Here is a 26,781-nt window from a genome sequence, read left to right as displayed (position 1 = left end):
TTAAAGCAATTAATAGATCACAAAAGAACATTGAAAAGAAATAGAGGTAAGAAATTTAAGGTATGAGTTGTGGCGTGTTGTTCAGTCGAGTTATGCTCTAGTCTTTATTCACTTGTAACAATATTCCCCCTGAATCCATGTCTGTTTGGGCATCTTGAAGCTTTGTTCTTTCTAAATCAATTACCCCTAAACTGAGTCCCAAAGAAAAATTGCATCGACTGATGTTCCTCTTCAAACTTTGTCTTATTGAGATTGATAGGCTCGTGAATGTTGAACTGATTTCTTTTTTCAATCATCTTTAGTTCATTTGGATAATCAATCGTGGTGCTAGTTTTCATCTTCTGTTGTTACTATATAAGCACTGAAACTGACCCATTTTTACTTGGGTCCAGTTGGGATTAATCCTTTTGGAATCAAGACTTGGATCAACCTAATTGGTCAACCACTGATTGTATTCCTCCAAGGTTGTGTATAATCAGTTGTGTTTGAAACTTTGAATGATGTGCATGATATGCAACATGTTGTGTGTGTATAGAAGGTATTTTTCCCGACTATATGTCATGTTAGACCTCCAATATTTATTTTGAACTGGTTTATTTTCTAAATGAGATGTTCTATGATGTACCTTCATAGAGCTATGTCTTTCTTGACCATGTCTAGACCAAATTGGTCTATATTTGTTCCAATTAGACATAGAAATCTTTGGTTATACATAAACAAAACCTCGATGAAAAAGTGTTTTTAATTGGTTGAGATATTGTGTTGGGGTGCAATAATTGTCCCTACTGAGTAGAGCGATCGAACCATGAAGTTTGAGTGGTTGTACGGTTTAAAATATTTGAGTTGCACCATTACCACCGGCTATAAATTTTGGTAAAGCGCAAGCGCTCGATCGTACAATTAGGTCATGTGTTCGATTACCATTGATTGCAAGGAGTGCAATTATTGGGAGGAAGATTATTGGGGTAAAATAGAACCATGGCGCTTGGACAGCTGCACGGTTTAAAAGATTTGAGTTGCACCATTACCACCAGCTATAACTTTTGGTTAAGTAGCTAGCGCTCGGTCCTACATATTGGTTGACTTACATGAACCTTTGGTTCAAGACCTTCATGTATCATGCTAGACTTAACAAATTTCACATATTTTGAGGTGTTTTTGTCTAGGAATGATTGAGTACCTATCTTAGTTGTTTTGCAGTAATTGTCACCAAAGCCAAGACCAGTTTTATCTCCAACAGGCTTCTGTGACTCTTGCATTTCAGTCAACAGGGCTGAGTACTTGTTCCAGGTGCTTATCATTTGTTTAGCCTCTGATTTCGATTTTAACTGCTGACTTTCCACTTGTCGCTTATTATCTTCAGTCTTGAGCTTACAATCTCTGACTCTAGACTGATCTTCTCAACTGACATTTCCTAATCGGGTTCAGTTGAGGTGTTTGGCATATCCTTTTTCTTTGATTTGACTTCCTCAAATGCTACACACAGTTTTTGGTACTCATGAGCCATATCGTGTAGTGCTTTGGCTAATTATTCTCGTGTAAACACATTAGATTCAAAATCAAATACTTGTCCACTTGTAGATGGTTGGTTGGACACTTGTTCACTGGTGAACAACTCATCACCATGAGCCATGAAATAACTATCTTCTTCTTCATCGGAGTATCTTGATGAGCTAACTGAACAACAAGATTCTTCAATATAAGTAATTGGTTCAGTTGAGCATTTTTTGAGTGATTCAGTTGACAGGATTGGTTGACTCATGTTCTCGTCATCATTTGGATTAGAATTGTTTGAGCATAAAGGTTATTCCATGGGCTCAATTAGTGGACCTCTGCTCTCCTCAGTCTTCTCATCTTTATCACCTAGCTTGATTAGTTGCTGCCAAATGTTCTTAGCAGTAGAGCATGCCTCAATAGTTTTGTTAGTGCATTTGTCCAGTGTGTTGTACCAGAAGCTCTTAGCAATTTCTCCAAATGTATCCATTTGAATATGTTCAAAAACGAGAAGAAAGCCTTGCTCTGATACCACATTTGGGGATCGGTTGGACATCGATTGGTTTGCTATTCCAGTTGTGAGTTCTGTTCTAATTAACAACTGAACTCTAGTATTTCTCGTATGTCGATGTTAATCGACCAACTTGATATTAAGTGTGAAAATAGATCAAATAACAGATTAAACAATTATCAAATGACTGACTGAGAAATTAAGTAACACAAAAATTTTTTATGGATGTTCGGAGACTCAACTTGTGATGTCCCGTATTTTCTTACCTATGCTTATTTGGTGTTTGTTATGCACGATCGGTCCACACTTGCTGAGTGTTTTCCCAAACACACACCCCTTTACTTAATTCCCTCACCAGATAAAAATGAAGAAAAATTTGAATATGAAGAGCATAGCTAATATTGGACATATGAAAAAGAGAAATTTATAAATGTTGTGATGTCAATTAGAGATACAAGGTGACAACAAGAAAAAAGGAATTCTTGGTGGATGATGAATTTTTGGATTCCGTAATGAGAATGGAGATTTATATACACGAGACAAGGGACATGAAAGGTAAAAAAAATTAATTAGGAGAAGTTATTACCCATATTGATAGTAATTTATGAAAAAGGAGTTACAATAATAATAATTCTATATTAAATACAAAAAAACGTTAATCTACAAAAGCAAATGACTTTCATATACTTTTGAAGAAAGAATATAATTTAATGAACAAGAATGTAGCCTTGGACGTGGGTTCATGCTTAGTGAGTGTTAGGAATTTCAAAGATGTACTTATGATTAATTTAAAAAAATAAAGACCAATTAATTACCTAATTAATAATTATAATACGTTAGAGAACAATTACATATTTTGATTGACCGGAAAATAAAAAAAATTTGGATACAACAACTAAAACACAATATCTATTAATCTGAAATAAACTAATAATCTAATTTGAAAATTAAATATTTTTCGATGAAAATGTAGAATCAAATAGGAATCATGTGATTTTATGGATATGGACGGATGAAATAATGATAGGACATGAGTTATGAATAGGGTTTTTTAGAATTCTAGAAAGAAGTTATGTTTTATTGATTAATTGTTATATAATGTCTAATTAAATATTCAAACAATAATATATCATTTAAGAAAATAATTATACTTTTCATCAAAAACATATAGAAAAAAAACAAATCGTAAACTATATATTTAAGCAAAAGTACCAATTAAATCTAAAATAATACAATCTTAATTTTGTTTTGCTATTATGTAAAAATAAATATCATAAAAATATAGTTTATTTAATATATCGAAAAATTGATCATGGGTATCACAAACTCCTTATCGCCTCCTCGACTACTCAGCTCCATGATCATCGATCTATTAAATCATTAACTTCTTTATTTTCATCTGCATCATTCAAGTATAGTAAGTTTAAAGACTCAACAAACATACATATGTAATAAAGTATACATAATAAAATCAATTGCTTCATTTTGGGTGACGAAATATGTGTAAATTTGGCAACCATTATATTAGAGCCTTTGAGTCTCATGATCACGATTATTGTACAACAAACATATAATTTGGTACAGTCCATATCAGCCTTGTGCCAATATGCGTACCGTCCCATACCGTACAATACAAAAGTCGTTAGATAGTTAGTCTCTCGCGCCCTTACCGATTGTATTATTTCGAGAAACTTGTAAGGGAAATGTGCTACAGGATACCATTTTTGTCATCAGTCAGTTAACGATCCAAAGAGTCTATCAAATTTGGAAGTTTGATACTCTCCCATCAATAAGATCTACATTTGAACTTAGGAGATCTGGAAATTTTTCACTTCAAGATTTCTTAAGTACATTGTGCCGATTTTCAGCACACCTCACCGATCGAAGTACATCCAAGATGAATTCTCAAGCACACCTTGTATTTGATATATATATATGATCAATTGAGGATCTTTCATGTGTATTAGTTAAAATTGATTCTAAAATACTTGTAATTGTGAGAAGGATTCCTGATGCACAAATTGAGATTAAGTTTGACAGGCTAGGAGTTTCGGTTAGAAAAAGTTTCGTAAATTCAAGCCGAGGTGGGTAGTTGCAAATTTCTTGTAATCACCAAAATCTTCTTGTGAAAATCTTTTTGAAAATAGAATAAGAGAGACTTAGAAGAATTACATCGCATTTCGACGAACTTCCATAAACAATCTACTGTCTTGTAATTTTATTGTTTTACATACGTACTCTGCCAATTTCCATTTAAGTATCATTTTGGGTTCAATGGAGATCACAAGTTTTTTTTCCACACATAAACAACCTTGCTCATTTGCATTTTTGGCGAGTTGACATAACTTGATTGTGTTTTGTTAACCCAAGTCAATCAGCTGAAAATTTCAAAAGTTGTTCATTCAAGCTCATGAACTCCCTCTAAAAACCTCGTCGTTCTTAACAAGCTAGCTTTCGTGGGAAAAAAAAAACCTTGAGAAAGACGAATGGTGGGAAGCTTTTCGTGTCCAAATTATTATCTCAACTTTGTATTATTTGAGTTCAACGTAATTACGCAAAACAAAAGAGTTTGACTAAAAAAATAATTTTATGTATAATTTTTTTTTCTCAAAATATATAAAATAATTTTTAAATAGTATCCAACCCATTCCCATTACTTGACCGACCCCAAAGGTCAACTTATTTTATTATCAATTGGTGATCATTAATTTAATTACCACATTTTAATAATATATTAAATATGACAACTATTAGGAACCTATAATTATTGGAATATGGATGACTAATAACGATAATAATATATAGCTACCAAGGGACTGTATGAAAATTCAACTGATAGAATGACACAATTTATTCCATAGATTTTATATAATGCATTGATGACGAAAGATAAATTATACTGCATTCCATAATTTAAATTATGAAAAACTGCAATTTTGGTCATATATGTTTATCACTTTGCGATTTCGGTCCTCTATGTTTTCATATTTCAGTTTTAGTTATGCATGTTCTGATTTTTGGCAATTTCAGTCTTTTTTTCTTCGAAAATGCTTACTTGACAATATACACGTCAGCTCCACATCAGCACTACAATAGTGCCACATCAGCACCATATTGGAAAAAAAAATAAAATTTCCAAAAAAATTAAAGATAATTGACTAAAACTGAAACATGAAAATCTAAAAGACCAAAATCGCAAACTAACAAACTTACAGGAACAAAAAAGCAAATTTCCCTTTAAATTATAAATTATATTTTTATCCGTACAGCTCTCGTTTCAAAAATTTCATCTTACATTTTTTTTTATATCTAGTTAAAAATTTAAATTTAATTTAATATGAAGATTTTTTAATCACAAAAAATCAATAAACTAGAAATAAATATATTTATTGACTCGAAAACCACAAAACTCATTGTTTATCAAATTCAAGAAGATCGTGTTCTTCATCAAATGAATCGAATTCAAAAGTTCATGTTTTTTAAAAAAAAAAAATTCATCCCAAATTCAAGAAGATCATGTTCTTCCTCAGATTAAAGAAGATCATGTTCTTCGTGAAATTCAAAAATATTGTGTTCTTCATAAAATTTAAGAAGATAGTGTTCTTCCTCAAATTCATCAAATTCAAGAAGATCAACAAAGTTCAAGAAGCGATTCAAAGTGTTCATCGCATTGTTCCCAAACTTTTAAGATTAATTCAATACCAAGATGTTAACCAATCAAATTAACGTTATCAAAACATCAAATCATCTTTCACGAAGATCAAATACTCAAGAAATTTAAATTATACAAAAAATTTCATTGAAAGAGGAATCAAGGGATCATCTAGAGATTCTAACCCACAAATTTGCATTTATTTCAATTTTTATCCATTTTTTATTTTAAGAAATAAAGAAATTTGCGCATATAGAGTTCTTTATAAGAAATTATAAAACCTTTTAAAATTTCATTTATATATATATATACACACACACACACACAAGTATCTACATTTGATCCTTTATTTGATGTACACATAAATAATGCTTCATGCAAGTGCATGTGTAGAGTGAAGACAATGTTAAAATGTTATGTAAAATTTATTTATTTTTTCAAGTAAAATTCATTTTGGTACACAAAATATTGATAAATTGAAAAAAATGGAACATGAACCATTGTAGTTACTAGCTTAATTGGTTCATGATCAAATTAAAAATTCACCTTTACCCTTAACCTAAATTGTTTTTAAGTCATACTCCTATTATTAAAATCAACCATATTGTATAAACTGAGTTGATAATCATTTATCATCAATTGTATATGGATTATCAGTTAGCATGTATTGATGAAAATATGATAATAAATATGTATTACCGGAGTCCAATGATACTATTTTCAGATTGTTGATGTAAACATAAGTACTATTTTAGTTTTTCAAATATGATATCAATATGTTAAAACTTTAGGAAAATGTTCAATACTAAAGACATTGTAGATCATGAGGGCATCTCCAATCCAACTACCAATTTGGTGTTGGATTTTTTTTGTTCAGGCTAGCTATATTTTTAGCGCTAGTTTGGTGCAAAGCTACAATTTTACACAATATTTCGTTCAACACTGTAGCAACTATCTTGAAGTTTTTTTAATTTTTTTTAATTTATTAAATAATAATTATAATTGTTATGATTTTTTTAATTTAATTTGTTTAATGTCATGTATTTTAAGTTTAATAATGATTATATTATAATAATTTCAATATTTTATTTCATAAATTTAACCTTTTATTTAAATTTATTTTATTTATTTATTTAATAAATAAAATATTGTTTTATAATTGCATATTTGTTTTCTAAAAATAATCAAATTTTAATTATTTAATATGTTATAAAAAAAAGGAAAGCTATAAAAAATTATACATACCATCTAATTTTTAAATTTATTATATAAATTTCTTAAATTAATATTTTTTTTAAAATTTAATTATTAATTCAAATTAATTAATTGTATAAATAAATATCATTATAGAAATAAATGAAATATATAATTAATTTATTGATATTCAATTAGGTTAATAAATATTTTGTGAAATAAATTATTATTTATAAATAAAATAATAAAGAATATTCTGAAAATATTCTTTTTAATGAAGAGTTTAGTGTTGATGGTTGGAGATGAGTTTTGCATTTGGTATAGAAGTTACACTATTTTGAAGTTAGTGTTGTGCTAAAATAATGTAATGAGTTGTAGATGATCTGGAAAAAAAATCTCTTAGAAAAATATTTGACTCGTTGTCTTGATTTACGTGATTCTTATAAACTAAATTTATACACGTGATTTAAGAATTTCTCGTAAGCTTGTGGATTTTTTTTACACGACTTGAATTTAAATTGTTATTACATTTTTATCTGCATATTAAAATATATTTTAGTTGTGTATATGATTTATTATAATATATAATGTTCATATCAATTTTTTTTTTAAATTTTTTTTTAACATTTTAATATGGATAGAAAAAAATATCATTTTGTTACATATTTATTTTGAAAATTTATTATATTTGAGTAAATAATTTATAATGAGTAAAATATAAATATATTTTAAAATCTTATAATACTTATTTATTAAAATGTCTAAATAGACATTATTTTATGACAATTTTAATTAATAAAATAACATTGAACAATAAAATGTGCATTTAGTTGAATTTAATTACTAAAAAATAATTGGACTTAAAAGAAATTTTATTAAAAGATAAAATTGATTTTTTAACTGAATCATGTAACAATTAAGTACTTTACAATAGCTCATATACCAATTTGCTACTTTATCAAACCTTTTATATATGTATCTAATCATCACTTGAAATATATATATATATATATAAATTTTCAGCTGCCCAAGCAATGATGCCCAACTCGTCCCCGACAACAAAAACCCGGTACCGTGTTTTAGTTATGCGAAAAATAAAAAAAACAACTAAAACCGGGTTTTAGTGGTCGGGAACGAGGTAGGAAAACATTGTTGGACAGCTGAAAAGTAAGTATATATATATATATATATATATATATATATATATATATATATATAATTTTGATACCCTGCACCCTAGGGGTGCAGGGTAACATGGGCACCGCCTATGTGGCGGTCCATGATTGGTCAGCCGTTTTTTGTAAAAAAAAATAAAAAAAATTGTGTGGTTGTGGGCGCGCCACGCTGGCAGGTGCATACAGTTAGTATACAACATGACGAGCAGTTTTTAATAGTATAGTATACCAAAATTTATGCAACTAGCAAGAAAATTATTAATAAAAATTTGGAACATGAATGTGAAATTATAATAGTGGTATTAATAATAATAACACCACCACCAACTAGCAAGAAAATAATGAGCTGTGTGATCGCATCATCATATCTGAAACTTTCAACCGATAGAATGCAACAAAATTTATCCAATCATGCACGAAAATGAAAATATATTTTTTTATAAACTGCGCGCAATATTATTACCATTGAAGCATGTATATATACCAGCATTTTGCATCACTTCCATTTCCAATGGCGAACTCTCCGTCCCTCATGTCAAGTACTGTTAATGTCGCGAACTTTGTATCGGTGAGGCCTTGGCTTAAAGATAGAGATCGAAGCAATTACGACTATGCGATATGGAGAGAACAGATGCTTTGTCTTTTAGACAGCCAAGGCTTGTTGCGTTTCATAGACGACGGCCGGCAACCTTCGGTGCCTGAACAATCACCGGAGGAGCAGGAAATTTGGAGGAGGACCGACAGGCTTATCAAAGGATGGATTTTAGGCTCGCTCGGAAATGATGCGGTCGCGGCTGTGGCGGGACTGAACAGTTCCAGGGAAGTTTGGCTGGAGCTGCAAAACATTTTTAATCAGGTACTACAAGATAATAACAATGTTCAAATTCAAATTCAAAACCAGATACCTGATTCGTCTACGAGTAAACGAGTAGAAGATCAGGGAGAAGCAGCAGCAGCCGGAGGAATTCGAAATGCTCCAGTGGAACTGGAACTTGCATCTCAGACACCTAATCACGTTCCCCAGCAAAACAATATTGGTGCCCGTAAGTTATTTCTTGTATTTCGAATATTTAATTGATAGTATGTTGGGCCTTGCACATTCTTAAATACGGGAGGTTCCTGCCCCATTGATAGGTGTTAGCATGTTGTCCAAATTATGTGGGCCCTACATAATCATGTGGGACCACATAGTTTAAACCAACCACAATACTTCATACCACCCATGGGGTATTTATTACACATAGGTAGGCTCGAATTTTTCCTTATATAGTGTCACGCTCCGAACCATGGACCTGGTCACCTGGCATCAACAACATCTTCAAAAGTCATAATTGTTTAAGCCTTCGAGGTTATATATACCAGAATTCATCATGTAAAAAAATGTGAAATATGAATTAATACATGAAACACTTTTGAGGAATATATATATAGGCAAACATGAATTCATATAATTTCTTACCAAAAATCGATCGTAACAATTAATTTGAATTTTGAAATATGAGTTAACACATCTCAAATCATATTACGTACCTAGATATTGATGAGAACGATCGAACAACATTAATTTAAAAGAATATTTTCAGTGTTCTAAAGGCGGTGCCTAGGTGTTAGACGGTTGTACACCGCCCTGATATTTAGACAGTTGAAGCTTTTGGAAGTTATTGCATTAATTTACAAAGATTATTTGACATATTTGTCCATCAATTTGTAGCGGATCAAGAAGATAAGCATGTCATATATTTCAAGTTTGAATTCGATAAAGAGAAATTATTGGAGAAATATTAAGATAAACAAAAATAATTAGATATTTAGACTAAAAAAACATTTCTAAAGCCGATAAATTCGATAAAGACAAAGAATGATTGAAGAAATATTAAGATGGATCGGACTAGAATAATCAGATATTTATCTTAAAAAGAAAATACTGTGTAGGCGCTAGGCGGTGGGTGACCGCCAGCCTGCCGTCCAACGCTCATTAGAAGATTGATAATAATAGATTCTAATGTTCAACTTAGAGTTATAGTAGAGAATGAAATTCTCGATAATAGTGGATACGATCTATGATTTCATGAAGTGAAATATAATTAATCTTTTTTCCACTAAAATAAAATCTATCGAATGGAAATCATAAAATAAAAGTGCAACTTTGTAAAATGGCCAGACCCAACCCGATTGATCGTGAAAAAATATTATTTGTTGTGTCTAAGGTATTACATTTTATTGCATTGCACATATTGATCGATAGATCCGTGAGGCCATCTCACAAGATATGTTCTCCATTTTAAATTGGACTTAGCTTTACTTGCCGATTTAGAATACAAATCGACATATAAAGAATGTTGCATTATCTGTCCCGTATATTTGCATTTTTGTGATTTTGTTAATTTATATTGCAAAATTGAGTGTAATGTCCACATCTTTCATTTTTTTCCCCTTGCAATTTTAGTCATTGTTAGTCTTTCGACATCAGTGCCATGTTAACACTCTCATGGAAATTGCCTAGTATTGGGAAAAAAATAAATAATATACAACATAATACTACTGATATTTGACTAAAGGATCAAAATTCAAAAGAGGCAAACGTAATTAAGGACCAAAATTTTAATTTTCCATTCACATATATTGCCCAAGTAGAATTAATGATCAAACAAATGTTCCGTCTATTTATTATCTATTATGATGTATGATTAGTCTCGTTTTTTCCTATTAACTAGCAATATATATGCATCATAGAGACTTATATTTCACAATTTAATGTTTTGTTCAGTTAAAGTACACACTAGCTTATCAAAATTTGCAGGTAAGAATTACACCAAGTACTTGGCCTTGCGTAGAGCCATAACAAGAGCTGATTGGGTTGAAGCAGGGAGACTATTGGACACAGATGAAGGGGCGAGAACGACGATTATCAGTGAAATTGATGAGACAGCTCTATTGTTAGCTGTGGCTGTAGGAAAAACGTCGAATGACTTTGTAAGAGGGTTGATAGGATCAATGCCAGTTGACACGCTGGCGATACAAAACTCTTATGGGAACACCGTTTTACACCGGGCTGCTATGATTGGAAATAAGGAAATCGCGGACTTGTTACTAGCTAGAAATCCTGAATTGCTGTATATTCAAAATAAACAGGATTATTTACCTGTTCATATAGCAGCGATCTTTTGCCACAAAAGTATGCTTGAAAGATTGATAGACATCCACGAGAAACATGCTGAGGATAGGCCATCTGTTGGACAAATATCCATCCACGAGAGAAATATTGACAAAAGCCCATTTATTGGACAATTGGGAGCTTCACTCTTATCGGGGACTATAATTTCTCAATTCATTGGTAAGTACTATTCAAAGATATTTAGCTTGTTGATTGTAGATGAAGGTAGTATTTGAGTGAACTTCCAAGAAGCAGTTGTCAGCTTTCCCTTAACAAAATTTCACAAAATTTCAAAAATATGTTAAAGGAAAAGCTGAAAAACATTTCCTATAAGATCTCCCAAACACTCCCTAAATCATATGAATTAATGTAATTTGATATTAATTCATGGCAGATGTGGCCTTGTATTTGGTGCGCAAGTACCCGGAATTGGCAACATTGAAGAATCAGTTTGGTATTGATGCATTGTTTGAGTTAGCTAGGTCGGGTTCTGTATTCGGAAGTGGAGCAAAGTTCTGTTGGTGGCGGAAATTGATCTACTCCGGTAGGTCTTCTTTTATGTTTTAATTTTTTGAAAGAATTTTGGGGTATGGTGTGTGATCAAACTCCTAATATTCGTGCAACTCTCTAAAAACTCAAATATAAGTTTTCTAAAATATATATATATATATATATATGAATCATTAGAGGAGTTGAACTATAATATTCTTATGTAAATTTTATATACCTAAAAATATATCCACCCTAACCCGAAGCTTTTTATTGCTTTGTGAGGAATAATATTCATGCTTCGATCTTCCATAAATTGGGAAAGTAGTGAATACAGATAGTATAATAATGGGATAGTTGCATATACTACCCTGTGAAATCATGAGATTGCTAGAAACTCCTTATGCCTATAAACCCCTCGTGTTTTCAAATTTTATGCACAAATATCCCTGAAAATACGTACGGACAAGGGGTTGTGTGCTCAAATTTTGAAAACACAAAGAGGTATGTCCTCAAGATTAAAAAACACAGGGAACTAATAGATCATTATATTTTCCTAAGGGGTTTTTAGCAATTTCGATATTTCACAGGGATAATGTATGCGATTACCCCTATAATAATACATGAAGACGAGACTAGGTTCAAATTAAAGTCAATATATAGATTTTATTGTTGGGTTCAATTATAAAATTTAATGATATACAGAACTAATATTATTTTGTCCTCATAACGTCTTTGGCAAAACCAACATTCAATATTAAGCATCTAACCCTTTTTAGTAGGGTATGGTTAATTCATTCTCTAGCTCCGTCAACCCATTTAGTTGGAGAGATCCAGGTATTGTCAAGTACCTTGTAATTACCATTTGAATGCAAGCAGACCTTCAATTTTTGAGACAAATATTCTAAGGTAGTGTTTGAAAGAGCTTCTACGAAGAACTTTTCAGCTTTTTTTAACAAAATTTTCACAAAATTTCAAAAAAATTTTAAGGAAAAATTGAGAAGTACTTCCTAAAAGCTCTTCCAAACACTACCTAAGTCACTATCGGTTCTCAAGTGTTTCACTTTTAAAGCTTATTTATTCTCATTAACTTCGAGCCAATCCTTAAACTTATTAACAATCTTATCTGTGGTCTTCAATTGTTATTGTCACGCCCCGCTCCCAAGATCGGGTGACATCGGCGTTTCTTTCAAATAAAATTCGAAAACAACCAGCCTCTTAGTAAAGAATTTAACTAAAACCAGTATATTTCATAAATAAACTCCAAAATAAATCTTCTGTACAACTCAAAATTCCCAAATATGGAATAAACTCACGGAAACGTCTTACAACTTAAAAATAAGAATAATAACTAAAAAAATCTAAAAAAAACTATCTCCATCATCATCTCTAAAGCATTTCTTGTTCTTTCTCCTCTAATTGTTCTTTAGTACTATCTGGGAGGAAAAGTAAGGGGTGAGAGATCTGAGTGTCGCTCAGCAAGTGGGTCGTTTGAAACATTAACAAATATATGCATAACCATAGGAACACAAAACATCATGAACATAAACATAAACATAACTCAATACTTGGGCCCTTCAGGCCGAAACATCATCATGATACATAAACTTTCGACACATGAACATAAGCACTGAAATTCATCTCCTTTCCATGGTTTACTGTCTTCTATATGTTAATCCTCTAAGGAGCGAGGCCATGTCCTATATGTCAATCATCTAAGGAGTGAGGCCGTACAACGGTTACAATCCCACCGTATAAGGGTCATATCATTACCATATCCATTCGAATCATAACTGTGATCGACAACATGCATGACACAACATGAACCAACATGACATGAACAAAGGACACATGCTCGAACAAAAATTTGAGAACCAAATACCATGACTCATAAAATGAATATTTTTAAAACCAAGTCAAGAAATATACATACAAAAGCCCACTTATCAAAACTTCAGTCATGTTCTTGGTAGGTTAGAGACATATCAAACCGTCGGATCGAATTTAAATTTGGTATGAACATTTTTAAGGATTTTATCTAAATTGTGAACTGTGAAGATCTGGTTTCAACGATGTTTGGATTTGTGTCTTGTCCACAAACTGAAGCTACTTCTTTCCCGAGTAGAATCTGTCTAGAATTCTTGAAAAAATCGTATAAAATGTTCTATTAATTGGATTGGGCTGTAATTTGGACTGCATATTTATAACATCTTATGCTACAATATGAACAGTAGAGATCGGATTCTGAACTCTGTAGCATCAACAGTGGTTCTAGGACATAGGTAGTCTTTTTCAAACTTCAAGAAAATCTCTGCAACATTTTGCCTACTCTTCCATATTGTCTCACATGAAATTTGAGAGAAATTGTAGTGTGATTATTCTGAAGGTTTGAGAGTCTATTTATAAGCACCAATAGTAGTAAAGATCAACTAAGATACCTAAGTTTCAAAATTTGAATAGGACTCTATCTCCAAGATTTGATTCTTTCAATATCTCAGATAACTTGATATATCAAATCTTTTTATCTTGTATATATTTTATCTTGAAAAATATGCAAACTTCCAAAATCAAATATTTTTTATATTAATTTATCTTGGTACAATCACCTTCAATATTTTAATATCTTCTAGCCTTAAAAATCTGGGGTTTCATAGTTATACCAAACTTTTATGGAGTAATCATCTACTATGAACATGAGTAACGACAACCACCATGAGTTTTCATCTTAATTAGAAGCGGCCCCATAGTTCCGAACGTACACATTCAAGAGGCTTATTTGTAGTGTCCACTGTTTTCAAAAGGATCGGACCGGCCGGTTCGACCGGTCACCGGTCACTGGTCCGGTCCGGAACACCCCCAAAAATCATTTTAACGGTTCAACCGCTCAGAACCGGTCAAAAACCGGTCGAACCGGCCAAGAACTGGACAAAAAACCGGTCGAACCGGTTTTCAGAATTTTTTTATTTTTTTAAAAATTAGTTTTTTTAAAAAAATTAAAATCATTAATTAATATTTTATTATATATATACATGATTATTTGGAATTTGTACTTCGTTAAAAATATTATTTTAGTGTTATTAGAGTTTTTATTTATTTATCTATTTATTTTTTAAAATATATATAACTATAATTAATATTTTGAATATATTTATATAGTTATTTATTTTTTAAACTATGATATATATATTTTTGTCTATTTATATACATCTTGTAGGTTTTTAAAATTTAAAAATATTATTAATTATATTATATTATATAAACGATTTTTCGATCCGACCATCCGATTAAAACGGTCGGACCGGTTGGACCGTTTTTTGAAGGTAGACCGGTTCGATCACCGGTCAGGTTATAAAAACATTGGTAGTGTCTACCTTGTCCAAATTCAACTCTCTTCGTCTTCCCCAGAAACACAATACTCACATAATTATATTCCAGCCCTGATATTTTAATTTGTCACTGCATAACAGGCTTTGTTTAGACAATTCAACTAGCCCTTTCTCACTTACATGACCAAGTATCATGTGCCATAGGCTTGATTTATCTTGAATTTCATGTGCCATAGCATATCCTCCTATCATTGTTTTTTCCTTGGAAAACATATAAGGAGTTCAACCCAACACATCTCATTACCACTAATAATCCTTTTGTCACTTTCAAATATCTGTTCTCGTATTTAAATGTATATTAACCATTCGATTCAAGTGTCCCTAGTCATATATATCAGGTTCCTTCGGAGCTCAAGCACATGTCTAACGTGTTTGTGAATTTTGTCTACACCATTATGCATTCTTATCCTTGTTGAACCAGTCCTTTTTTACTTTAGAAGACTTGTTGTTACCCAAGGGACAAGAGAAACATTCATTCCTCTGATTTTGTTAATTCTGGGAACAATGACTTTTGTCTGGCACTTGAAATGTACAACCGAAGTCTAGAATATCCACTCATTGGTTAAGTTGTTCTCTGCCACCATCAAAGCCTCAGCTGATTCAAAGGCATCTTAGGCCCAATACAACCTAACCACTATCCTTTTGTCTGTGTAGTGTCTTCTTCCCTTTATCGAGACAGTTCCTTTTGAAACGGTCCTCCATATGACACTGAAAGCATGAATTTCACTTGGCTTTTAAATCTTACCTGTTTGCATGGTTTCTTTGAGTTATTTTCTCATGTCTCTCTCTGATTGTGAGCCCGTACTTTGAGATTCTCCACTATATTGAGTCTTTATGTGTAACTCTATAAGACCAATCGCTTTCCATTTTATAAAAAACTATAGTTGTTGGTGGTAATTGTGCAACTCAAATCTTTTAAATCGCATAGCAGTTCAAGTGTCATGGTTCGATCGCTCTACCCAGTAGAGACAATTATTGCACCTTATAATCTGGCTCTGATACCAATTGTCGGAATGAAAAGCTATACCTAGTGGTAATGATCCAACTCAAATATTATTTTAAACCGCACAGCAGCCCAAGCACCATTGTTCGATCATTCTACCCACTAGAGACAATTATTGCACTCAAACAAACTCTTTAGGTCAAATTGCATAATGACTTGGGAAGTTCTTGAGAGAACTTAATTACCGGAAACACTTCTTGACTTCTAGTAGACTGGAAGTGCTTTGGAGTGTTTGTGAATACCAGCATCTGCTTCAACTTCTTATGGTTTTTAACCAAAAGTTAGAAGCAATTTTGAGATATTTTGTTCTGCTTTACTTTTTTGTTAATTGTTTAAAGTTACAAATTGATATTTGTAGCTTTAAAAAATTTATCATATTATACAATTGCTCTCAATTTTTATAAATATTTTTGGAGATTTTTTTAAGCTTTAAATTTTATTTATATATGAGTTTTTATGAGTTTCAAATGGAATTAATGAAATTTCAATCATTTTTAAATATAAGAATTATTTTTTTTACAAAAAATTAAATGCATTTTTATATAATTTTCCTTTCCATACATCTTTTAACATTTTTTGTGCATTTATACAATTTTTTTTCATTTCTTAATTAATATTATATAAAATTTCAAGAATTCATGTGATAAAAAGATAAATTAATTTTGAATAAGTTGTCATTTTACTAAAAATTAAATTTGAAAGCAAAGAGATTGATTGTCCCCTTCCATATAACATAACATACTTAAATTTCTCACCTTGGGAGAAAATTTAATAGTTTAGGTGCTTTATCCTCCCCTTCTACTTTCACTTCAATGTCTTCGAGATCATCCAAGACATTAATGAATTTGTTAAACGATCCTCAAGATTGTTCTATTCTCAAATTTTGAACGAATATAGTCTTTGCTTCATGTATATGAATTTTGTCAATGAGCCACATGTACTGCATGCAGAAGCAGATTTTTCTCTCTACACTTCTCTAAGAGGTTTGTCTCCCCTAGGCCGAGAATGATCGCTCACTGTGCTTACTATTTAATTTTTTCATTGTTGTTGTCCTTAATCGTACTTGAAAGTTCCTTCTTTTTCCTTACTTCCTCACTTAATTAATATTTGTTGCGCCAAGTTCACCCAAATCCTGATTCTCCACAATGCAAAGTCATTCTTGTCACACCCCAAAGCTGGGCCTAGTTTACATCGGCGTTATTTAACGTTTTCACATTAAATAACTAACCTCGAAATATACATTTCAAGAATAACTAGTCTTTTCATTCAAAAACTGAGATTACAAGGTTTTTCTTTCCATAAACCGGAAATTGAATTTCCTTTACAGTTCAAAACAAAAATTACAAGTTCTAAATGCAGCGGCTGAAATAAACATAAGGGGAAATTGCATATATTACCCCTGTATAATCTCACGTTTGCTGATAACCCCTTATGAAAGTTTTTTAAGCAAATAACCCCCTGTGATTCTAGATATTTATCATGCACACCCTTTTCAGCTAAAAATAACGAAAATATGACGAAAATATCCCTGCTTAAAAAATGAAAATATTAATATAAAATAATTATATATAAGTTTCATAGTTATTTAACTAAAATTTGATTATTTTATTCAATTAAAAATAAAATTATATTAAAAAAATTAATTTAATAATTTTTTTAAGTAGAGGTATTTTCGTCATTTTTTACCTGTAAAGGTTTGCTTGCTACATATCTAGAATACCAGGGGGTTATTAGTTTAAAAAAATTTCATAGGGGGTTATCAGCAAACCCGGGATTTCACAAGAGTAATATATGAAATTTTTCCTAAACATAACTAAACAACATCAGAGTCTCGATCGTTCTTCACCAGCCCCAAAACTAGTTTTGTTCATCTTCTTCAATATTTTCTTCGTTTCTATCTGATATGGTTTTGGGTGGGTGAGTGATATGTGTGTCACTCAGTAAATAGGGGAAATATCCCAGCTTTTAACATCAATTTTTAACAGAAATCTTATACATATACACTGTCATATAAAAAAAAGAATCATATATATTCACAAAATTACAAAATAAAATTATGCATTAGTTTACTCATGATTTTTGTGGCTAACATATATCAGCCCCTTGTATGTTTATCCTTTAAAGGGTGAGAAATCATAACAGAACAGAGCAAAGTATTCAGAATATATATTCCTACTACTAGTTCACAAACATCAGTGCATCATCGACCAAATTTCGAAATTCATACTTTTCAAAACATATATGTTGGAATCTTTTAAGGCATAATATCATATATTTTTTTGAAAGAAACGGTGTACATGGTTTATTATGTGAAAACTAGCAGTGTTTTACTTGTTTGTAACACCAAGAACAACATAGTGCAGCCGAAATTATAGCGTAAAATAAAACACAAGTAATTAATTTTGCACGAGTATAAAAACTCGTGCAGGTGCCTTAGGGCTAAATATCACTAGAAAACGTAAGATCAGTCTTACAAACCAATACTAGCGACTTTATGAAAATTCAATAAACCCTAAATTTCTCAACAAGTTGAGAAATCAAACTTCATCCTATAAAATCAGAGTAAAAAATAAATAGATGCAACTCTCGTAGCCTAAATTGAAGAACAACAAATATCTTCAATCAACACTATTCATACAGTGTTGTCTCTGATGCCTTCAATACTAACGGCAACACGGGGACATGCAACAATGAAGGTTGCAAAACCTTGCTTTAGAAATCTTCAATTCTTTAACAAGATTTCTTCAATCGATGCTTTGAGAATTATGCGTCTTAAGCGTGTCTTTCTTGTGCATGAAATGCAAGTTGATTTTTTTGAATCTTGCTTGGAATGTCCTTTTCAGTGGTTACCTCAGTTTCCTCATTATTTTGAGAATTTTTATCATGAACAGTTTCTGGAGGAACAGTGTTGTGCTTGGTGTTGTAACATTAGGGACAACACTGTGTTGTTCGATAGAAAATTCTAGCAAGCCCTCAATATCATCTTCACCAGTTTTTCCTTTGAGATCTGCACCATCATACAAAACAACATTAATAGATTCCATAATTATTCTGGTTCTTAGGGTATACAATCTATATGCACGACTATTAGTAGAATAACCAAGAAACAAACATTTATAAATTTTGGAATCAAATTAGCTAGGTGATTTCTATCATTTAAAACATAACACACACAGCCAAAAACATGAAAATAATTGAGATTTGGCTTCTTTCCCATGAGTATCTCATATGATGTCATCGAAGAACCATTTCTCAATTAAACACGATTGGAAATATGACATGTTGTGTTTAATTCTTCTTCCCAAAATCTCTTGGAGATATTTTTTGAGCTTATCATCACCCTAGCCATCTCCTACAACGTCATTTTATTCTTTTCGGCTATGCCATTCTGTTGAGGAGTTTTAGGAGCAGAAAACTCTTGTGATATGCCCTTCTTGTCACACAACGAAGAAAAATATGAGTTCTCAAATTCCTTTCCATGATCAGCTCTGATCCTTGCAACTGTCAAAGAATGCAGATTAGTAATCTTGTTGAACAATTTATTAAAAACATCAAAACTATCTGAATTTTCTCTAAGAAATCTTACCCATGTAAACCGAGAAAAATCATCAACACATACTAAAGAATATTTCTTACCTCCATAACTTTCAACTTCCATAGGACCCTTCAAATCCATATGTAAAAGTTCAAGATATCGTGTTGTCTCACAGTGTTGTAACATGGGGTGCGACACACGGGTTTTCTTACCTTTTGGCATGCACCACAAATGTATGGAACACCAAATTTTAGAATTGGTAGTCCTCTGACAGCATCAAACCTACTCAAATTCTTTAAAGTCTTGAAATTCACATGCCCAAGATTTTGGTGCCATAGACTAAAATCATCAACCTTTGAATGTCTACAAGCCAATTCCTCACCGAGTTGGTAGCAATTATCAGCTGATCTTTTACCTGTCATAACACATCGGTTAGCATTGTCAAAAACTTCACAAATATTCTTATCAAACTTCACATGGAAATCATCATCACATAATTGACTAATCAAAATTAAATTTGCATTAAGTCCTTCAACATGCAGAACGTTGTGAAGCTTTGGAAATCCTTCCACAATGAGTGTTCCCTTGCCAACAATTCTTCATTTTCCACCACCTCCATAGGTTACCTTACCACCATTTAGTTCAACGTAATCCGTGAGGTGATCTTTCAAATCTATCATGCCTAGAGCTTCCACTATCAAAATACCGATTTCCTGCAGTGTTAGCTTTCAAGGAAGTATAAATAACAAAACATTAACATCAGAATTTTGTACCCAAACTTTCTTCACAGTAGGTCCCTTTTTGCCAGTGTTGCGCTTGGTGTTGTGCAACACGGGAGGCAACACCTTCTTAGATTCCCACAAAAGATAGTCATTTTTTAGCTTACGACAAAACGGCCTGATGTGACCAGGTTTGAGACAATAATGACACAAAAGGACGCTTCCATTGTTTTGGCTTTGGGACAAGAACATTCTTCTCCGGTATAGATTTCTTACCTTGGGAAGCCACTGAAGGTTGGTTAGAAGTATTACTACCTTCCTTCATAAACACTGGTGATTTGGAAGATTCACCAATTTCAAACACACTGTCTGTAAACCCAAGTCCAAACTTATCATCCTTTCCCATAGGCAGGATAGAGTCAAGTTTGGTCAAACTTGAATTAAATCTGGCAAGAGTTATTTTTGCCTTTTATAGCTCACCATTCACCAATCCCAATTCCATGTCTTTCTTAATCATGAGAACTTCCAGCCTAGCCACAGCAGCTTTCAATTTGGTATTTTCTTTATAGAGAGTTGTATTTAGTTTGTTTCTTTTGATCCAGTCACAATACAACTCCTCATAAAGTTTCTGGATACCTTCCATAGTAGACATATCGGCTATTTGTTCCTCATGAACACTAAAACCATCAGCATTAGAAGCAACAAGACAAACAAAATTTTGAACTGTGTTGCACCCAGGTGTTGCAACACCGGAGCCAACACCATAAGGATTCACCTTAAAATTTTTCTTACTTTCCAGCAAGGCTGTAAAAGAAATAAGATCTACCTATTCATCCTTTTCTTGTTCTTCCTCAGACTTTTCATCACTCAGGGAAACATTCATACCTTATCGAAGACGATTGGCCCACTCATACGCATAGTGTCCATATCCACGACATTCCCTGCATTGAAAATTATCAAAATTCTTACTTGAGGACTAGTTCTTACTTTCGTACTTTGTACGAGATCCTTGAGTAGTTGTTGGTTTCTGAGGTTTTTTAGACGTAGGTAGACTAGGAAACTTTGAAGGTTGAGCACCTTTTTCACCTTTCTTTTTCTCTTTCATCACCTTAAGGTAATCATTGAATTTTTTTTGAGATTAAGGAAATCAAGTCAGCTTTGAGATCAGAAAAATCATTGTAAGTATCATTAGACACTTGAAAAAAGCAATAGACTTACCTTTGTGATCATCTTCTACTTCCATCTTCATCTCATAAGTGCGAAGAGAGCTGATTAGTTCATCCAAACCCATTATAGATGTATCCTTGGATTCATCGATAGCACAAACTTTGGTGTGAAACCTTTTTGGGAGAGAACAAAGTACTTTGCTTACTAGTCGTTTGTTGGAAATAGGATCACCAAGAACAGATGCTTCATTCGCAAGGCTTTTCAATCTACCATTATATTCCATGATGGTCTCGGTTTCTTCCATTCTCAGTTTCTCAAAATTTGAAGTTAAGAGACGCATCCTAGTCTTCTTAACACTTGTTGAGCCTTCAAAGTGAGTTTGTTGTTTCTCCCAAGCATCCCTAGCAAAAATACAAGTACCAATTAGATTAAACATATTCATGTCCACAGAAGTAAAAATAGCATTAATGGCTTTCGCATTATAATTAGAAGCAATGATTTCATCAACTGTCCATTGTGCTCTTGGTTTTGGTCCAGGATTATCATCGTCTCTCATTGGCGGTGACCAACCATCAAGAACACGTTTCCAAGCCCTGGAATCAATAAATTGTATATATATTATCATCTTCAATTTTCATGGGCCGTAATTTGTCCCATTCAAAATCGGTGGACGAATTGCAACATTTGTGTACGGAGTATCCATAACAAACCTTTAACAAAAACCAGGAACACACTTAGTAAAGTCAAGTGGTGGCTTTGATACCACGTGAAAGAAACGGTATACGTGGTTTGTTATGTGAAAATAGGCAGTTTTGTACTTGGTGTTGTAACGCCAACAACAACACAGTACAACGGAAATTATAGCGTAAAATAAAACACAAGTAATTAATTTTGCACGAGTATAAAAACTCGTGCGGGTGCCTTAGGGCTAAATATCACTAGAAAATGTAAAATCAGTCTTACAAACCAATAATAGTGACTTTATGAAAAATCAATAAATCCTAAATTTCTCAACAAGTTGAGAAATCAATCTTGCATGCTATAAAATCAGCGTACAAAATAAATAGATGCAACTCTCGTAGCCTAAATTGAAGAACAACAAATATCTTCGATCAACACTATTCCCACAGTGTTGTCTCTGTTGTCTTCAATACTAACAGCAACACGGGGACATGCAACAACGAAGGTTGCAAAACCTTGCTTCAGAAATCTTCAATTCTTTAACAAGTTTTCTTCAGCCGATGCTTTGAGAATTATGCGTCTGAAGCGTGTCTTTCTTGTGCATGAAATCCTTCTTTTTAAGATTGGAATCCAAGTCTTGAAGGTTTTCTTAGATAGAGTCCTACATGAATAAAGAAACATGTTTAAGTAGGAATAAAACTCTATCAAATCATATCATATCTTGATAATACAATAATATATCAATTAACAACCTTATCAAGATATAATTAATCATGACAAATATATTTCATACAATATTCGAAATATACACTCAATATTCGTCAAATATTTTAACTTGTCTAGAAAGCAAAATAAAATTTTATTCATGATTAAGATCGATAATATCAAGGAATTAAATTTTCTTTAATTTTTAAATCATAAGCTCACTTACCGTAAATTGCTAACAGAAATTTCGGTCATTCTTGAGGTAAAACTCGACTGGACGCTCTACTGAATTCTCTTAGTTGAATCTATGTGTGTATTTGCTTAGAATCTTGTGCAATTCTAAATCAAAATTCTGAGTGCTTATTTATAGGCTCACATACGGTTATTACACACCATTTAATGTCCTTGATTTGGCTTTATTTGGAGTGATTATGTCGGTTACAAAATTGAAGATTTTTTGCTGCATGCAGCTGGACGCCCCAATTGGACTGGCCAATTGGAACTGGCCTGACTGCTCCTATTCTTCGACTAGTCTTGTTCAGTTGCTCAACTCGGACTGCTTTCTGACTGGTCCAATTCAGCTTCTCATCTTAAACTGCTTTCGTCCTTCAAATGCTCACTGATTTGCACTGATTTTTTGGGTCTTCACAGTTTTTCCTGTAATTATCTCTATATCAAATTTCATATATCCTATCATATCGTGTGTACATCCCCTTCCCACAAACTGCGAGAGTTGTAATTTAATTAAAAATAAAACATTCAATTCACTAGATCAGATAATACGAGGCAATTCTTCTATCAAATCACCAAGAAAGTAAGAAGTAATTGATTAAAAACAATGCATATAAACATAGAAAAAAATAAATAAGAATTTAAAGATCACACAAGAGTTACGTGGTTCGACCAATGATTTTTCATACTTCATCTGGAGAACGACCACTTTATCGATCTTCTTACAAGGTCGATTACAAAGGAATTATCCGAGAACTTAATTTTACAACATGAGCATGAGTCCTCACTCTCCTCTCTTCTATCCCTATCGCTCTTTTATCGCCTTGATGTGTGTTAATTGGTAAAGTATGCAGTGTGTTTGTTTTAAGTTTGTTTCACCCTTTATACATGATATACAAATAATATATCCCGTGCAAGAGATATATTATTGTGAAATCTATTATCTATCTCCCTTAAATGGGATAAATGATTTTATTAATTTTTCTCTTGTGTTCTCAAGGTATTATTCTGACGTCAACAACGAATGACATTGGGAATTTACGTTCCAATGATGAAGCAACCAAGAAGTTCAGTTGGTTTGGAATTATTTACAAAAGTAAGTATTTTACATTCTTCATCCGATCGATAACTTTTTTTCTGGATTATTTTATTTTCTCTCTTTCTCTCTCTCTAATGTTTACTGAACTCCCAAAATATTAATTATATCATGTTTACCCTTCAAAGTAACTATACCCATAACCCACTAAAGCATTTCGTAAATTATACGTCATATATAATATGAACTTTATGCAAAAAGGTGTTCAGTTTCACTGAATTTTGTAACTTGTACTTGTATGCATACCTTATTTGTCAACATAGATCTCTCGGTTCTAAGCTTTCATCTTTTTTTTAATGTATTACAGTCCCTTTTGTGAAGAGAATCAAGAAAAAGAAAGTAATGCATCAACAAGCAATAGAACTCGTCAGATGCTTGTGCAAAGCTCTAGAATCCTTTCCTTCCAGTGAAGCTTCAACTATTTACGAAAAAGCCTTATTTTTGGCTGTACACAATGACATTTTTGAGGTTGTGGAGGTCATCTTAGAGATGTTTCCAACTGCTATTAATGCTATTGACACAAAAACTGAAGCCACTATATTTCACGTTGCGGCAAGAGAACGCTCAGAAACTGTTTTTAATCTCCTTCAGATGAAGGAAGGAAAACATTTTCTTTACAACTATGTTGACTCTTCCGGTAACAATTATATGCACATGTGTGGAGAACAAGCCCCTACTCATAAGCTTAATCTTGTTTCTGGTGCAGCTTTACAGATGCAACGTGAATTACAATGGTTTAAGGTACATATTATATCTCCCGTGTAACATTCTATAATAATATATATCCTATGAATTTTTTAACATATAATCCAACTACACCAATTGTTTTTCTGCTAACAAAATTAATCACCTTTGGTATAGGAAATGGAAAATTTTGTCACCCCATCCCGCAGGACAATGCAAAACAATGAAGGAAAAACTCCTAAGATGTTGTTTACTGAGAAGCACCAAGAGTTGAAATCTCAAGGAGAGAAATGGATGAAAGACACTGCTACCTCATGTAGCATTGCTGCTGCATTGATTGCTACAGTTGTGTTCGCTGCTGCCTTCACAGTGCCAGGAGGATTTAGCAACAATGGCATACCAGTTTTTGTTAAGAGAAAATTGTTCATTACTTTTGCTTTGTCAGATTCTGTTTCTTTGTTCTCATCTGCCACATCCCTACTCATGTTCCTATCCATCCTCACTTCCCGATATGCCGAAGAAGATTTTTTGTATCTTTTACCGACGAGATTATGTATCGGACTTCTTACCCTCTTCACTTCTATTATCTTCATGGTGGTTGCCTTCAGTATAACTATATATATTACAGTGCAGGAAAATTCTAATTTGTTTCTGATACCAATCGTCATACTAGCTTGCTTCCCCGTGGCATCATTCATGTTATTGCAATTCCCCCTCCTTATTGATGCGGTGTATTCAACATATGGACCAGGTATTTTTGGGAAGAAAAAATCTGGCACATTGTATTAACAGTAAAAAGGATTGTTGCGAGTTTGTTTCCATGGATTTTTCTTTTCTTCAGTTTAGTGTCAATCATTTGAAGGATGTAACGATTGTTGCAAATTGGCATATACTAATAAATGTAGAAAAAATAAAGAAAATATTTTCATTAGTGTCAAAATATTTGATGATATTTATTCCTTATGATATTAAAATGTCTTCAGGCCAGAGTGGTGGTACGAAAGGTGCTAAAGCACCAAACCTATATCCTATGAATCAGGGTTCAAACGCTCCATTCAATCGATTTTCTATAAGTTGAATGGAAAAAGTTATTTGGAGTGGGCTCAGTCAATCAAATTTGTCACTGGCAAAAAAGGGCGTCCAGGTTACCTGATGGGCTTGAAATTTGAAAACTCCATGGTATCGCGTGGCTTGTTAACTCAGTGGAACCTTCAATTAGGAGGCGTATTTATTCCTACCCATGCAAAAGAGGTTTGGGAGGCTGTTCGGGAGATTTACTCTGATTTGGAGAGTTCATCCCAGATATTTGAGTTGAAGAATAGACTATGACAGTCTAGACAAAGAGTAAAAATTGTCATCGAATACTATAATGAAATGAAAAGGTTGTGGCGGGAACTAGATCTATGCTATAATGATAAATCGAAGAGCAAAAATGATAGCACAAAATATCATGAACGTATGGAAGGTGACCGAGTGTATGTTTTTTTGGCAAGACTTAATCGTGACTTGGATAAAGTTAGAGGAAGAATCCTGTGTAGAAATCAATTTCCATCATTAAGTGATGTGTGTGCTGAAGTACAAAGGGAAGAAGGTAGAATAAAAATCATGTTGAGCGAGAACGCATCATCAATTTCAGAAACTTCATCCCTGTTTGACAAAATTTTCCTATTGCACCTCCAAACCGACAGACTGCTCAGCCGAAGAAGAGAGAATTTGTGTGTGAAAACTATTAAAAAAAACCCTACCATACCATAGAAAATTTTTGAGACTTACATGATAAACCCACCATATAAATTGTTGTTAATAAAGGATAAGAATATTAATTTTTTCATAGAAAAAAAAATAATGCATGATAAATGAAAAAAAAATCTTGAAATAGATAAAAAAAAAAATATTCATTATATA

At 32.5% G+C, this 26,781-nt stretch overlaps 2 protein-coding genes across 2 annotated transcripts; both read left to right on the top strand.

The window, feature by feature from the left end:
- The first annotated feature begins 8,537 nt into the window (after window positions 1–8,537).
- On the top strand, window positions 8,538–11,747 carry LOC140862266 (uncharacterized). Its single transcript, XM_073265273.1, has 3 exons — window positions 8,538–9,069; window positions 10,827–11,360; window positions 11,575–11,747. Exons 1-3 carry the CDS (start codon window positions 8,538–8,540, stop codon window positions 11,745–11,747), a joined length of 1,239 nt encoding a protein of 412 aa, XP_073121374.1.
- Window positions 11,748–24,534: 12,787 nt separating this feature from the next.
- Window positions 24,535–26,205, top strand: LOC140862262 (uncharacterized). Its single transcript, XM_073265268.1, has 3 exons — window positions 24,535–24,933; window positions 25,054–25,627; window positions 25,916–26,205. The coding sequence occupies exons 1-3, from the start codon at window positions 24,535–24,537 to the stop codon at window positions 26,203–26,205; spliced, it is 1,263 nt and encodes a 420-aa protein (XP_073121369.1).
- The last annotated feature ends 576 nt before the right edge of the window (window positions 26,206–26,781 follow it).

The sequence above is a fragment of the Henckelia pumila genome, chromosome 1 (genome assembly GCF_033568475.1).
Source record: "Henckelia pumila isolate YLH828 chromosome 1, ASM3356847v2, whole genome shotgun sequence".
Taxonomy (NCBI): domain Eukaryota; kingdom Viridiplantae; phylum Streptophyta; class Magnoliopsida; order Lamiales; family Gesneriaceae; genus Henckelia; species Henckelia pumila.
This window is presented reverse-complemented; position numbering and strand designations above follow the sequence as displayed.